This window comes from Stenella coeruleoalba, assembly GCF_951394435.1.
Source record: "Stenella coeruleoalba genome assembly, chromosome: 17".
NCBI classification, from domain to species: domain Eukaryota; kingdom Metazoa; phylum Chordata; class Mammalia; order Artiodactyla; family Delphinidae; genus Stenella; species Stenella coeruleoalba.
Window position 1 is genome coordinate 299,149 of NC_137163.1, and position 13,507 is coordinate 312,655.

General features: G+C 60.5%; 2 protein-coding genes across 6 annotated transcripts in view; both read left to right on the forward strand.

Annotated features, from left to right (window-relative positions):
• The window catches only part of ARHGAP39 (Rho GTPase activating protein 39), a 73,138-nt gene extending 62,722 nt beyond the window's left edge, over positions 1 to 10,416 (forward strand). For 3 of the 5 annotated variants that reach the window (XM_079901089.1, XM_079901091.1, XM_079901090.1), the window contains exons 7-11: positions 3,797 to 3,889; positions 6,958 to 7,031; positions 8,014 to 8,213; positions 8,855 to 9,506; positions 9,586 to 10,416. In XM_079901089.1, the coding sequence (XP_079757215.1) occupies positions 3,797 to 3,889; positions 6,958 to 7,031; positions 8,014 to 8,213; positions 8,855 to 9,506; positions 9,586 to 9,780 (1,214 nt within the window). In that variant the 3' untranslated portion in view covers positions 9,781 to 10,416. Of the gene's footprint in view, positions 1 to 3,796; positions 3,890 to 6,957; positions 7,032 to 8,013; positions 8,214 to 8,854; positions 9,507 to 9,585 lie in introns of those variants that run through there. The other 2 variants (XM_079901092.1, XR_013824426.1) reach the window with 2 other exon arrangements.
• Positions 10,417 to 11,883: 1,467 nt separating this feature from the next.
• Positions 11,884 to 13,499, forward strand: LOC307175707 (UPF0598 protein C8orf82 homolog; the record flags this gene model as incomplete). The annotated part of the gene is made up of 3 exons (XM_079901102.1): positions 11,884 to 12,095; positions 12,747 to 12,795; positions 13,054 to 13,499. Exons 1-3 carry the CDS (start codon positions 11,934 to 11,936, stop codon positions 13,497 to 13,499), a joined length of 657 nt encoding a protein of 218 aa, XP_079757228.1. The 5' UTR covers positions 11,884 to 11,933.
• Positions 13,500 to 13,507: the final 8 nt, after the last annotated feature.

The following is a 13,507-nucleotide window of genomic DNA, read 5'->3' on the forward strand; positions in this document are numbered from 1 at the left end:
CCTTTGTACCAGCCACCACCAGGTGACTCCACAGCCTTTCTGCCCTGGACTTCCCTAAGCGTGCTGTCAGCACAGGCATCGCAAGGATGCTCTGCAAAGAGCACACGGGAAGGCTGCAGCCCCTGAGGGCTACATGTGCCTTCACAGCAAGACGCTGCCTTCCAGGTGAAGATGGCAGGACGATCACGTGCATTTACTTGCATTCCACCCTGAACTCACGATAAAAGAACAGTGAAGGAATTTTTTAAAGGCAGAAAAAGAAACCTCACAAGGAAATGTAAAATGCTGCAGCCACTATGGAAACAGAATGGCAGTTTCTCAAAGGATTAAAAATAGAATTATCATAGGACTCAGCAATTCCACTTGTGGGTATATACCCAAAAGAATTGAAAGCAGGAGCATGAACAGATATTTGTACACCCATGTTCATAGCAGCATATTCACAATAGCCAAGAGGTAGAAAGCAGCCCAGGTGTCCGTTGATGGATGAATAGATAAATAAGTGTCATCTGTACACATAATGGAATTATTCAGCCGAATAGGGAAGGAACTTCTGGCACAGGCTACAACATGGCTGAATCCTGAAAACATTATGGTGAGTGAGATAAGGCAGACCCAAAAAGACAAATACTGCACGAATCAGCCAGATAACTGTATGAGGTCCCTAGAGTAGTCAAGTTCATGCAGAATGGTGGGTGCCATGGGTTACGGGGAGGGAGACGTGGAGAGTTGTTTGATTCGCACAGACTTCCCATTTTGGGAGATGAAGAAGTGCTGGAGGTGGATGGTGGTGATGGTTGCACAGTAATACGAATGTAACTGATACCCTGAACTGTACAATTAAAAATGGTTAAGATAGCAGATTTTATGTTACGTATAATTTATCACAATAAAAAATACTAAAACCCACCAGGACAAAGAGAATGGAAGAGAAAGAACAACTATGCTTTGGAAGCTGAAAAGCATATGGACAAGTGGCTGGAAACTGACTTGGCCGACCAAGAAACGTGGATCCCAAGCAGGTGGTGGGGAAGCTGACAAGTCGAAGCAAGTAGCAAACCCTAAAAAGTGCAGCAGTGGGTGGAGCCAGCTTCCTCCAGCAGTGGTATGGAAGTGGGAATGACCACGGAGCTGAAAACAAAAGGACTAGTTGAAGGTCTGTTTAGGAAGCAAAGCAGCTACAATGGAGTAGGCAAGGTTAAAGACTGCACCCAGAGCATCTGGACTCAGATCTCAGCCACTTTTCCAAAATAGGCCATACTCTGAGCCATAAAACAAGTCTCAATAAAGGTTAAAGAATGTGAGTCATAGGGTGGTCCAGTGGGTAAGACTCCACACTCCCAATGCAGGGGGTGCGGGTTTGATCCCTGGTCGGGGAAGTAGAACCCACACGCATGCCGCAACTAAGAGTCGTGACGAAGAAATCCGCGTGCCGCAACTAAGACCCGGCACAGCCAAAATAAATACTAAAAAAAAAAAAAAAAAAGAAGAATGTGAGTCATAGAAAGTGTGTTCTCTAACCACAGTGGAATTAAATTGGCAATCAGCAACATAAAGATACCTGGAAAATCCCTGCGTATTTGGAAACTAAAGAACATACTACTGAACAATCCATGGGTCAAATAGAAATGAAAAAGGAAGGTGCAGAGTATTTTGAATTGAAAGAAAATGAAAACAAAACATTAAAATTTGTGTGATGCAGCTAAAGCAGTACTTAGAGGGAAATTTATGGCGCCTAACTGTATTAGGAAATAAATCAGTTACCTCAGCTACTTTAAGAAGCTTAAAAAAACAGTGAGAGGAAATTATATCAAAAAGTAAGGAGGGGCTTCCCTGGTGGCACAGTGGTTGAGAGTCCGCCTGCCGATGCAGGGGACACGGGTTCGTGCCCCGGTCCGGGAAGATCCCGCGTGCCGCGGAGCGGCTGGGCCCGTGAGCCATGGCCGCTGAGCCTGCGCGTCCGGAGCCTGTGCTCCGCAACGGGAGAGGCCACAACAGTGAGAGGCCCGCGTACCGCAAAAAAAAAAAAAAAAAAAAGGATAGTAAGGAAATATTATGAACAACATTATGCCAGTAAATATGACAATTTAGAGGAAATAGACAAATTCCTTGAAAGACACAAACTACCAAAGATCACTCAATAAAAAATAGATAACCAGAAAAATCATATATCTGTTAAAGAAATTGGTACTTTATGAAACTTTCCCACAAAGAAAATTCCAGGCCCAAATGGCTTCACTAGTGAATTCTATCAAATATTTCATTGTTTGTGTAGCAATTAACTCAGAAAATTGAAGTGGAGGGAATATTTCCCAATTCTCTCTATATCAAAATTAGAAAAGGGCATTACCAAAAATTTGAAAGAGAAGCACAGATAGTATCCCTCATGAGGATAGGACAAAAATGAACCGTATTTTAGCAAATTAAATCCAAGAATATATTAAAAGGATAACGCATCTTGAATAAGTGGGGTTTATCTGAGGAATGAAAAGTTGGTTTAACATTCAAAAATCAATCAATGTAATTTGCCATATCAACAGAGTAAAAAAAAAAAACATAAGATCATCTCAATAAGTGTAGGAAAAGCATTTGACAAAATCCAACATTCCATTCCTGATTAAAACACTTGGAAGAGAAGGGAGTCTCTTCAACCTCGTATACACATGTATCTTTCCTTGCCCTGTCAGCCTGGGGCCTAGAAGCAGTGACACCCCAAGAGCATTGAGGACACCTGACCCGCAGCTCTTGGTTTCTACCATTTTCCATTAAAAGGAACCAGAGCTGTCTGGAGAAACAGCTGATTCTAAGGCTGGGGTAGGGAATGTACAAGATGCAGTGCCTGAAGGGAGGATGTGCCAGAGGGGAGATGACGGGGCGTGTCACAGGACACGGGTCACAGGACACAGAGCTCCCCGGGGCCAAAGCTGGAGCACTTTAAGGAACAGAATAAAGTCATATTGAACTGTAAGCTGACAATGTAAGATGAATGAATGAATGTAAGATGAATGAATATGATATAAATGATTAGATAGATATATGGGACTTCCCTGGTGATCCAGTGGTTAAGACTCCACACTTCCACTGCAGGGGGTGCGGGTTCGATCCCTGGTTGGGGAGCTAAGATCCCCGAATGCCGCGCAATGCGGCCAAAAAAAGAAAGAAAGAAAAAAAGAATTACAAATAATTTATGTAGGTAAGAGGGTCCACCATGAGGGGAGCGTGAATCCCACCTCAGTGTGGGCTGTGTGCCTCGACTTCCTTCCAGAGCACGGGATGGGGGGATGGAGGGTCCGGATCGACAGCGCTGAGTTATTTTGTGCGGGGTGTGGGTGTGTGTGTGGGGGGGGGGGTGCCCAGGTCAGCCAGAGAGGGGAGCCAGGCCCCTCTCTCTCGCTCAGCACCCACTCAGCCCCTGGAGCGCAGCCACGTAGGAACCAGATGGCTGGGCTGCGGCCCTCTCAGGGGGCTCCCTACCCCTGCCTTTCTGTCGGCCAGCGGGTCATGAGCTGACCACATCCTCTCCCCACTGCCCAGGGGCACGTTCCTGGCACCTCCCCAGCCACACGACCCAGGTGTGCCCACACACCCACCCCTGTGCCCAGGACTCTGAGCGAGACACCCGCCCCCGCCCGGCACTCCCCTCCCCCTCTGGCGGGGCATCAGCCCATCTCCCTCTGAGGAGTCCAGCAGGCTGGGGCAGTGACCTCCCAGCTGCCCAGGGTCAGCCCCGAGCGGGACCGTGTGGGCACGTGTTCCTCCTTGTGTTCTGTGGCCTCACCCTTTGTTTGCTCCCCAGTGACACAGCACATGAAAGCGCTTCTGGAAAGGAACAGTAAGAAGAAGTCCAAGTTGAGAAAGAAACCCAAGCCTTATGTTGAGGAGCCGGATGGTAGGGCCTCTCCCGCAGCCCCTGTGCGCTGCGTCTGCACAGCTCTGCTCTCCGGCCTCGGCCGCCTGGCCTCCTCTCTCTAACCGCTTCTGGGCTGGGGGGACAGCGGGGGGACACTAACCGTCAGGTCTCCTCCTGAGTGGGCTGGAAGCCCGGGTCGTCGACAGGGCTCCTGGGAGAGGCCACACCTGCCCTGCGCCTTTCTCCACGGTGCTCAGAACAATTTCCAACGTGCGTGCTGGGTTCTCAGTGGGGCGGGGCCTGCTGGAGGCACGCCGAGGTGAGGGCGTGCCCTGTGGGCAGGTGCCACCCCAGCCCTGACCTCCAGCCGGGCCACCCCTGGGGCTGGGGGCCAAGCCTGGCATTGTTTCCCTGGGGCCCCCAGCACACCCACCCCCACCCAAGCTCCAGAGAAGCCCTGTTAGCCCAAGGCTGTGCTCTCCTGGCCAGGAGCCCCAGCCGTCCATTTCTGCCCCATGAGCCTCCCTTCTTGGCACCAGGGCCCTGGGACCAGCCCCCATCCCACCTGTACCTGGTTACCCACACTTGCCCCACTCTTCTTCCTGTGAGACTCACCCTTGGCACCCCTTCCTCTGGGAAGCTCTCTGGCTACATGCTAGCCTCACCAGAAGAAGGGGGGCAGCCACAGTCCAGGCTTCCCAGCCGCCCTTGGGGCCCTGTCCTTGGGGAAGGAGCTTTGAGCTCCTGCCTGAGCCCATCCACTGGAGTCCCGATGCAGCAGTGAGGGGGGGCTGGGGGCACAGAGTGCAGGCTCCTGTGGGCCGGGGGTGGTTGGAGCTCCGAGTGGGTCAGAGGAGGGGGCTGGTTCCCCCAGGACCCAGCGGAGTCCGTGCCAAGAGGTGGCAGGTCCTGGCCACACCCAGCAGCCTTCGAGGTTCTTGGCCTGGGCACCTGGCACAGCAGCAGAGGCTCTGGGAGAGCTGCTTTGTCGGTCGCTCTGGGGGCCGCTATCTCTCCGCTATCCCATGCCCTGGCAAGGCCAGAACGGGGCAGTGGACGCAGAGGCCCCCACAGTACCATGTGGGTTTCCCTGGGTTGGCCACGGGCACTCAGACACCCCACAGTCTTGGCCCAGGAGGCTGTGCCCTGGCAGCAGAGGTGCCCCAGCCCTGAGACTCCAGGCACACGAGGCCTCAGTCCTCGGACTCCAGCAGCTGCAGCCCTCAACTGAGCCCTCACTCCATGCCAGACTGAGGTCAGCCCTTCATGGGCACCTGTCCCCATCCTACAGAGAGGAAACAAGGCCTGGAAAGGCTGCACCACAATCGCCAGGTGAGAGGTGGTGGCCCAAGGATATTCAGATCACAGCCTGTTGGAGAGGCCGGTTTGGTCCCAGGAAGCCCTGTGACACGAGGTCAGGGCAAGGCTGCCCACGGGCCCCGAGCCCAGGGACAGGAGGCTGTCACCCAAGGGAGGGGTGGGCACGCTCCCAGGGTGGGGAAAGCGAGCAGGCGCCGCCCGCTGCCCTGCCGCCAAGCACTCTCTGGGCTCCCGGTGCTCAGGCTGCAGCCCAGGTCCCGTTGGCCTGAGCACCATCCACTCTCCCTGGGCCCAGAGCCTGCCCACGTGGGCCAGTGGCGGAAGGTTCCGCGCGCTGTGTCCCAAGCTGGCTGAGTGGTGGCTGCAGCTAGGATTCTCCGTTTGGGTCTGTGGGGCCCCAGGGACCTGAAAGATTCTTCACGGTTTAAACCCCTATAAGAAACGTTTGTTTTCACTTTGATTACTCTAAAACAGACTCCCCTTACCAGTTATAACGACGGAAGTATTTTGCGGTAACTAGAAACGAAAAGGTTTACACGCATCAGACATGTTTATGTTCTTCACACTGAGGTTCACGGAACCCTGTGTCCTCAGACAACTGCTTCCTTTAAAAAAGACTCTGTTTGTATTTGAGACTTGGGTCCAGAGGCACCCCTCAGGCAGGGAGGCCCAGCAGAGGCAGAGCCTTACAGGGAGCGGGTCTGTCCTGAGCCTGGAGGCACATGGTCGGCCCATCTGTCTGTCCATGGTCTGGGGCAGCCCGGCCCGGATGGCTCCTGTCTTGCTGCTGCTTCCCTTGGCCTGGGCCAGGAAAGATGCGCCACACCTTTCAGACCCTCCCTGGTTGGGGCCTCCTCCCCACTCCCTCTCCCCCCTCCTCCCTTTGCCTCCAGCCCCCCCAGCCCCATCCCCCGCCCCAGCACACCGTATCTGGAAAGACCCGTGGCCTGAGGTCTTTGCCGTCGGATTGCTGGCCCTGCCACCCTCCATGACCACCAGCTAGAACTTCTGCTTTCAGGGGTGAGGTTTTAGAAAGCCCCCTCCCTTGAGAAAGGAGACAATTCCTCCTGTCACCTTCAGCCCTCAGGCAGAGTCACCATGTGGTCCTTCCCCAGCATTGCCCTCCCAGCGAAACCCAGGCTCAGGGCACAGGGCATCCCCTCTGCACTCATGCCCCTCCCAAGTGAGCCAGGCCCTGGGCCTCCCTCTCCCTGACCCCCACCCAGGCAGCCTTCGACCAAGCAGGCATGAGATCCTGTGGGCTAAGGCCTCTCCCTGGGCTGCCCAGGGCCTCTGGCTGGAAGCTGGGCTGCAAGAGAGCTGGGCCTGCTGCCCAGCCCCTCGCAAAGCTCCCTCCTCCAGTGCTGGCTCAAGGCGATGGGCGCTGAGTGCCTACAGGCGTGCAGCACATGGAGGTCACCCTTCTCAGGGGACCCCCCCAGGCCCTGCCCCGTCCTGCCTTGCGACTCCCCCGGGGGAATAGACCTCATCCCCAGCCTGACCTTCCTGGCCAGGGGGAGGGTTGGGTAGGCTGGCGGAGGGCTTCCTTCTTCAACCTGGCTCCCCTGGAGGAGAGGGCAGTGCCCCCTTGCCTCTTCACATGAGTGAGGACCCACTGCCCGGGCGGGGCGAGCAGCAGGCAGGAGGCTGGCCGGGCCTGGGCGCCAGGTTCCTGCAGGAGCCACCTCTCCTCACCCCTCTTGCTGCTCCCTCCTCAGTCACTGGTTGGCCTGCAGCCTCTGCTCCCACTCATCCATGCCAAGCCAACTGGCACCATTCTTTTCCAGGGGTGGCAATAAGCACATACGCCAAGTACTGTTACCACAAGCTGCAGAAGGCGGCCCTGACTGGAGCCAAGAAGGTACGAGCTCCTCCCAGAACCGCTGGGCAGGGGTGGGCGGGCAGCCTGTGCCGGCGATGCCCGGACAGAGTCCAGCGGGGGGGGGGGCAGCCTGTGCCGGCGATGCCCGGACAGGGTCCAGCGGGCAGAGGTGTGCGGGCAGCCTGTGCCGGTGATGCCCAGACAGAGTCCAGCGGGGGGCGGGGGGCAGCCTGTGCCGGTGATGCCCAGACAGGGTCCAGTGGGCAGCCTGTGCCGGTGATGCCCGGACAGAGTCCAGCGGGCAGAGGTGGGGGGGCAGCCTGTGCCGGCGATGCCCAGACAGGGTCCAGCGGGCAGCCTGTGCCGGTGATGCCCGGACAGGGTCCAGCGGGCAGAGGTGTGCAGGCAGCCTGTGCCGGTGATGCCCAGACAGAGTCCAGCGGGGGGCGGGGGGCAGCCTGTGCTGGTGATGCCTAGACAGGGTCCAGCGGGCAGCCTGTGCCGGTGATGCCCGGACAGAGTCCAGCGGGCAGAGGTGGGCGGGCAGCCTGTGCCGGTGATGCCCAGACAGAGTCCAGCGGGCAGAGGTGGGCGGGCAGCCTGTGCCGGTGATGCCCAGACAGAGTCCAGCGGGCAGAGGTGGGCGGGCAGCCTGTGCCAGTGATGCCCAGACAGAGTCCAGCGGGCAGGGGTGGGCGGGCAGCCTGCGCTGGCGATGCCCAGACAGGGTCCGGCGGGGGGCGGGGGGGGGCAGGTGGGGCACTTAACGGCTCACAGTGCGGAGGGTGCCACTTGGAGCTTCTGATGCCGCAGGTGGCCCAGCAGGAGGCGCCTCTGGTGACTCAGGGGCCAGGGAGTTGGGGGTCCCCGGCTCGGGCCTGGGGCTCACAGGGACGAGAGGACAGAAGGAGGAAAGAGGGCGGGTGAGCCAGGGGCAGCCCTTGCAGGGGTGTAGGGGGAGGGAGGGCTGGGAGCTGGGCGCCAGGCCACACTGGGACAGAGAGCTGGGCCGCCTTTGCAGGGGCTGAAGAAGCCCAACGTGGAGGAGATCCGGCATGCCAAGAACGCTGTGTTCAGCCCGTCCATGTTTGGCAGTGCGCTGCAGGAGGTCATGAGCATGCAGAGGGAGCGCTTCCCCGATCGGCAGCTGCCCTGGGTGCAGACTCGGCTGTCGGAGGAGGTGCTTGCACTCAACGGTGACCAGACGGAAGGCATCTTCAGGTGCCCTGCAACCTGGGCCCCGGGCCCCTGCCTCAGAGCAGCCAGAGAAGCCCCCTGAGAGGCCAGCATGCAGGCAGGGAGGGCAACTTGGAGCAAATAGAAGGGCCGGGCGCTCTGCGGCCAGGAGGGTGGGGAGGGCCCCATCTTTAGGAGGTGGGTCAGCAGGGCTCTCCCTCCTGAATGGCAGCGCACCGGAACCCAGACAGGAGAGCTAGCCAGGGACAGTGCCCTTGCAGAAATGGCCAGCAGGGGCCCAGAGGGTACTTGGACACCAGCCATGGGCAGGGCCTGGAAAGATGCGGCAGCCCCCAGCAAACGGCCGTCACCTGAGAATGGAGGTGACGGCCCTGCCCCATGGAGGGCGGCACATGGCCAGGCACCTGCCGTCGTGACTCACCTACCCAGGACCCAGGACAGGCGGGGAAACAGGCTTATGGCTTTGGGCCTCGGGGACCATTCTGAGGAAGGGATCTGCCTGGGGGCAGTCAGCAGAGGGATGAGGGATGGGGGCCTGGGACAGGGGACCCCAGCCACACCTCCCTCTGGTAGGAAAGAGGCCATTTGGGCAGAGAGAGGTCAGGCAGCCTTGACCCTGAGCAAGCCCAGCTCCTCCTCCCTGAGACGTGCCCTGTGCTTGGCAGAGTCCCTGGGGACATTGATGAGGTGAATGCCCTGAAGCTACAGGTGGACCAGTGGAAGGTGCCTACAGGCCTGGAGGACCCCCACGTCCCAGGTAAGCCCCCAGTCCCCTCAGCAGCAGGAGCAGCTCGGACGGTTCAGCCCTCCCTGCTTTCCGTCGTGAAGGGACAGCCCTCTGGTCCATCTCCAGCACAGACGTGCCCCTGCCGTTGGACAGCCTCCGCGGCGCCTCCCTCCGCTTGCCTGCGCACGGTGGCTGCACAGCCTCTCTTGGTTCCCGGCGCTCGGGGTCAGTCCAGGCCCTCAGGACCAGGAGCCCGCAGGCCTCCGGCCGCGCAGTCCACACGGCTGGGTGGACACCTCCCGTCTGGTCCTGGCCCCTCGCCCCCACTCCCGACACACACGGCCGCTTTCGCCCCTCGCTGCTGGTGGGGCGGGTCCCCGACTGCCCCGCCCAGCCGAAACCCCCGCGCTGCGTCCCCAGCGTCGCTGCTGAAGCTGTGGTACCGGGAGCTGGAGGAGCCCCTGATCCCCCACGAGTTCTACGAGCAGTGCATCGCGCACTACGAGAGCCCCGAGGCCGCCGTGGCCGTGGTGCACGCGCTGCCCCGCATCAACCGCCTGGTGCTGTGCTACCTCATCCGTTTCCTCCAGGTAGGCGGTGCCGCCCCTCCGCGCCCCGCCCCTCCGCGCCCCGCCCCGGCCCACCCGCAGCTCCCCGCTCCCCGCGCAGGTGTTCGTGCAGCCCGCCAATGTGGCCATCACCAAGATGGACGTCAGCAACCTGGCCATGGTGATGGCGCCCAACTGCCTGCGCTGCCGCTCGGACGACCCGCGCATCATCTTTGAGAACACTCGCAAGGAGATGTCCTTCCTGCGCGTGCTCATCCAGCACCTGGACACCACCTTCATGGAGGGCGTGCTATAGCGCGTGGGCACCGAGGGACCGAGGGTGGGGACAGAGCCTGCCCGGCTGCGCCCGGGCAGGGGGCACGCGGGGAGGGGGGAGGGGACGCCCGAGAAGCGGAGGTAGCATGCCGGCTCCGCCCATGCCCGCCCCAGCCCTGGAACCCGCATCCCCCGACCCGGGCCCTCGGCCTGAAGGCGCAACCAAGGCAGAGGGGCTGCGGGAAGGGCGCCTCTGCCCCGCCCCGGGCCTCGTGGCCGTGTCGTTCGGCGCTGCCGCGCCCACCGCCAGCCGCGGTCCGGCCGCGAGAAAGTGCCTTCTGTTTCCTGGAGCCAAGTGACACTGCCCCTCCCGGCCGGCCCGAGAGCACAAGCCGCCCTTGCTGGGGCGAGCCGCCTTGCTGGTGCTGCTGCGCTCAGCTTGGCCCCGGCTCAGCCCGGCTGCCCATCTTGCTCTTCCTCTGCCCTCCCCCTGACCTGGGGGGGGGGGTCTCCTGATCTGCGACTTCCGCCCTCCCCAGTCCCTTCCCGCCCCCTCCCCCTGCCACTTGTGGCCTCCAGCGTGGTGACTGCACAGGAGTTTGGGGGCTCCAGGGCTCTGGGCTTTTCACCACCAGAGCAGAACCTGGCTGGTGCTGGGCCCTATAGGCTCTCTCTGGGTAGAAAGGGGCCCCCAAGCCAAAGTCCTCTGGGGTTGGGGGCAGGGTTGGGCAGGCATTCTTTGGGCAGGGTGGGGGAGGGGCAAGAGTATTTTTTCTTCGTGTAACTATAAATTCAGAATCTATCCCGCATCCCAACCCGCCTGTGTATAGAGATATAAATAGAGCGAAAGATATAAGAACTAAATTTGCTAATGACATAGTCTTAACCCAAATGTTATTTATTTGAAGCTTCTCCCGTCCTCTGCAGACAAGTTGAGATCATTCCTTCATTTTCTTCTCCACCCTCTTGGCTTCTGACCAAAAATCAAACCCTGCCCCATCCCCATCCAGGACCTGCAGCAGATGAGAGGGAAGGAGCCCTGAACTGGGGGACCAGAGGGGCACCGGCGACTGCCCTTCCTCGAGGCCAGAGCCGGGGCGGGGGGTAGGGTGGGTGGGTGGAGGGGAGGTATCTAGACTCTCAGTTTGTACATTTTCCAATTTGTAATTTGAGTTCCAATTGTGGTAAAACTTAATTTCTCCCCGGTTATATATATATATATATATTTAGAGTTGAGTTTTTATTTATTAAGAACAAAAGAACCCAGTCCTGCCGAGGCCTGGTGTCCACTGGGGGAGCGTCCTCAGTCCGGGGGTCTCGGGGCCTGGGTAGGGGCGGCCCGGCCACAGACTCTCGCTCTGATGCACGGACTCGAGAGATGACAACACTTTGTGTGAATAAAGTACGTATGGACACTTGCGAGCCTGTCGCATCCCATTCCTTCCAGTTGCGGCGGGGCAGCTATCAGCGGCCAGTCGGTAGCTGGTGTGGGCACCAGGGTGGAAGCCAGGCCAAGGGAGAATGAATGGGGGCAGCAGGGGGTCGGGGGGAGAGCAAGGCAGCTTCCCGGGAACGGGGACGAGACTCCAGGTAGGCGCGCAAGGTGCGAGGCACCTGGGGTATCACAACTGAGCCCGAAAGCCCTGCTTGATTGGGAGGGGAGCTTTTTCTGAGCTACCTTACCCGCAAGCTGGCATAGGCTTCTAGGAAGTGTTTATTCACCACCTCTCGGTTCAGCACCCAGCTGGACAGGCAGATTGCCCCACCGGGGTGGGGGGGGGGCTTCCTAGGGGTTGGGGGAAGAGACAGGGCGGGTACCTCGGCCACGTGAGAGCAACCAGCCTCCGAGGGCGGAGGGACAGGGCCCGCATGCCCGGCAGCGCCCCGTCCCCAGCCCGTATCCCTGTTCCCGAAATCGCCCGCACCCGCGTCTCACACCCGAACCCCACCGTCGGGAGGCCCCGCCCCCCACCCCTTTCCCAGCCGGACGGCAGGGCGGCGCGCCCCTAAATCCCAGAGAAGGAAGTGTCGGAACCGCCCGGGGTCCGGGGAACAAGCAAAGCCCGGGGGGTGGGGACGAGCTCCGCGGCCGCCGCCGGAACCCAAAGCGCGAGGTCGCCGACACCAGGGGACTTACGTTAGCGCAGCACCGCCCTCGCGTGACCCTCTAGCCGCTTCCGGCACGGAAGGACGATGTGGGCGACGCGCGGAGTGCTGCGGACCTGGGCCCTCGGCTTGGCGCGGTCACGGGGGACCCGGGCCTACGGTGGGGGCGGGGGCGTCTCCTACACGCAGGGCCAGAGCCCAGAGCCGCGGACGCGCGAGTACTTTTACTACGTGGATCATCAGGGCCAGGTGGGCGGGGCCGGGGCCTGAGGGAGGCTCCCGTGAGAGGCGGGGCCTGGTGCCGGGTTTCTGCGGGTCGGGGCCAGAGGGAAGACCCTGTGAGGGGCGGGGCCTGAGTAGGCGGGGTCTTTAAAGTAAGGGTACCCGACCTCCGCAGTCGCGCTGGACAGACTGGGGCGCCCGGCCCCGGCCCCAGAGGGTTAGGTCCGAGCGGCCCACCTCCCACACGTGGTTACGCCCTGCGCGCTTTGCATCCCCAGATCCTGCGGCCCCCAGGTCGGGGCCGCCCCGCCTGTTTTGGAAGCCCTGGAGGGGGCATCCTACATATACAGGAGGAAGCAAGTCAGATACCCTCCGCGGAGGAGGGGCACATCTCATTAGAAACTTGAAAGGGGGAGGGAGAGGCGCGGGAAAGGCATGCCAACCCAGAGGACCTGTGCATGAGGAAGCAAGGCCGGGGGTGCGGGGTAGATGTGGAGAAAGAAGTCTGCAGGGCCCCCAGGCTTACCTTCCACGCGCCTCCCTGCACACGGTGTGCACAGACGAGCAAAGAAAGCGGACACTGGCCCGGGCTCAGGCCCGCCCAGGCCTTCTCTCCCTGGGGCCGGCTCTGTCGGGATTCCCCCTGGGACTCAAGGGCCACGGTCTGCCTCTCTACAGCTTTTCCTGGATGACTCCAAAATGAAGAACTTCATCACCTGCTTCAAAGGTACTGATGCGCCCTCCTCCCCCACCTTCCCTCTTCCTTCGGGGAAGGCCCTGAAGGGCCCCGCTGCCCAACCACACCAAGGGCACTGGCTGTCCTGCGCTCAAAAGCCCCCTATCTAGAGTGAGGCCTGGGAGCCTGTCCGACCGCCGGCGTCTGCCCTTGGTGTGACCCAGGGCGAGCCCCCTGCCTGGGGCAGTAGGGCCTAGGGGGCCTCGGGGCCCGGCATGCTGAGCAGTCGCGGCCTCCCCCCCACCACAGACCCGCAGTTCCTGGTCTTCTTCTTCTCCCGCCTGAGACCCAACCGCAGCGGGCGCTACGAGGCCTCCTTCCCCTTCCTCTCGCCCTGCGGCAGAGAGCGCAACTACCTACGCTGCGAGGACCGTCCCGTGGTCTTCACGCACCTGCTGGCCGCTGGCTCCGAGCCCCCGCGCCTCTCCTACTGCGGCGGCGGCGAGGCCCTGGCCGTGCCCTTCGAGCCGGCGCGCCTACTGCCCCTGTCCTCCAATGGGCGTCTCTACCACCCGGCGCCGGAGCGCGCAGGTGGCGTGGGCCTGGTGCGATCGGCTCTGGCCTTCGAGCTCAGCGCCTGCTTCGAGTACGCGCCCGGCGCGCCCGAGCTGCCCTCGCACGTGCACTGGCAGGGCAGCCGTTTCGCCCTCACCATGGACCTGGCCCCGCTGCTGCTCGCCACCCCGCCGCCCTGAGCGGCGGG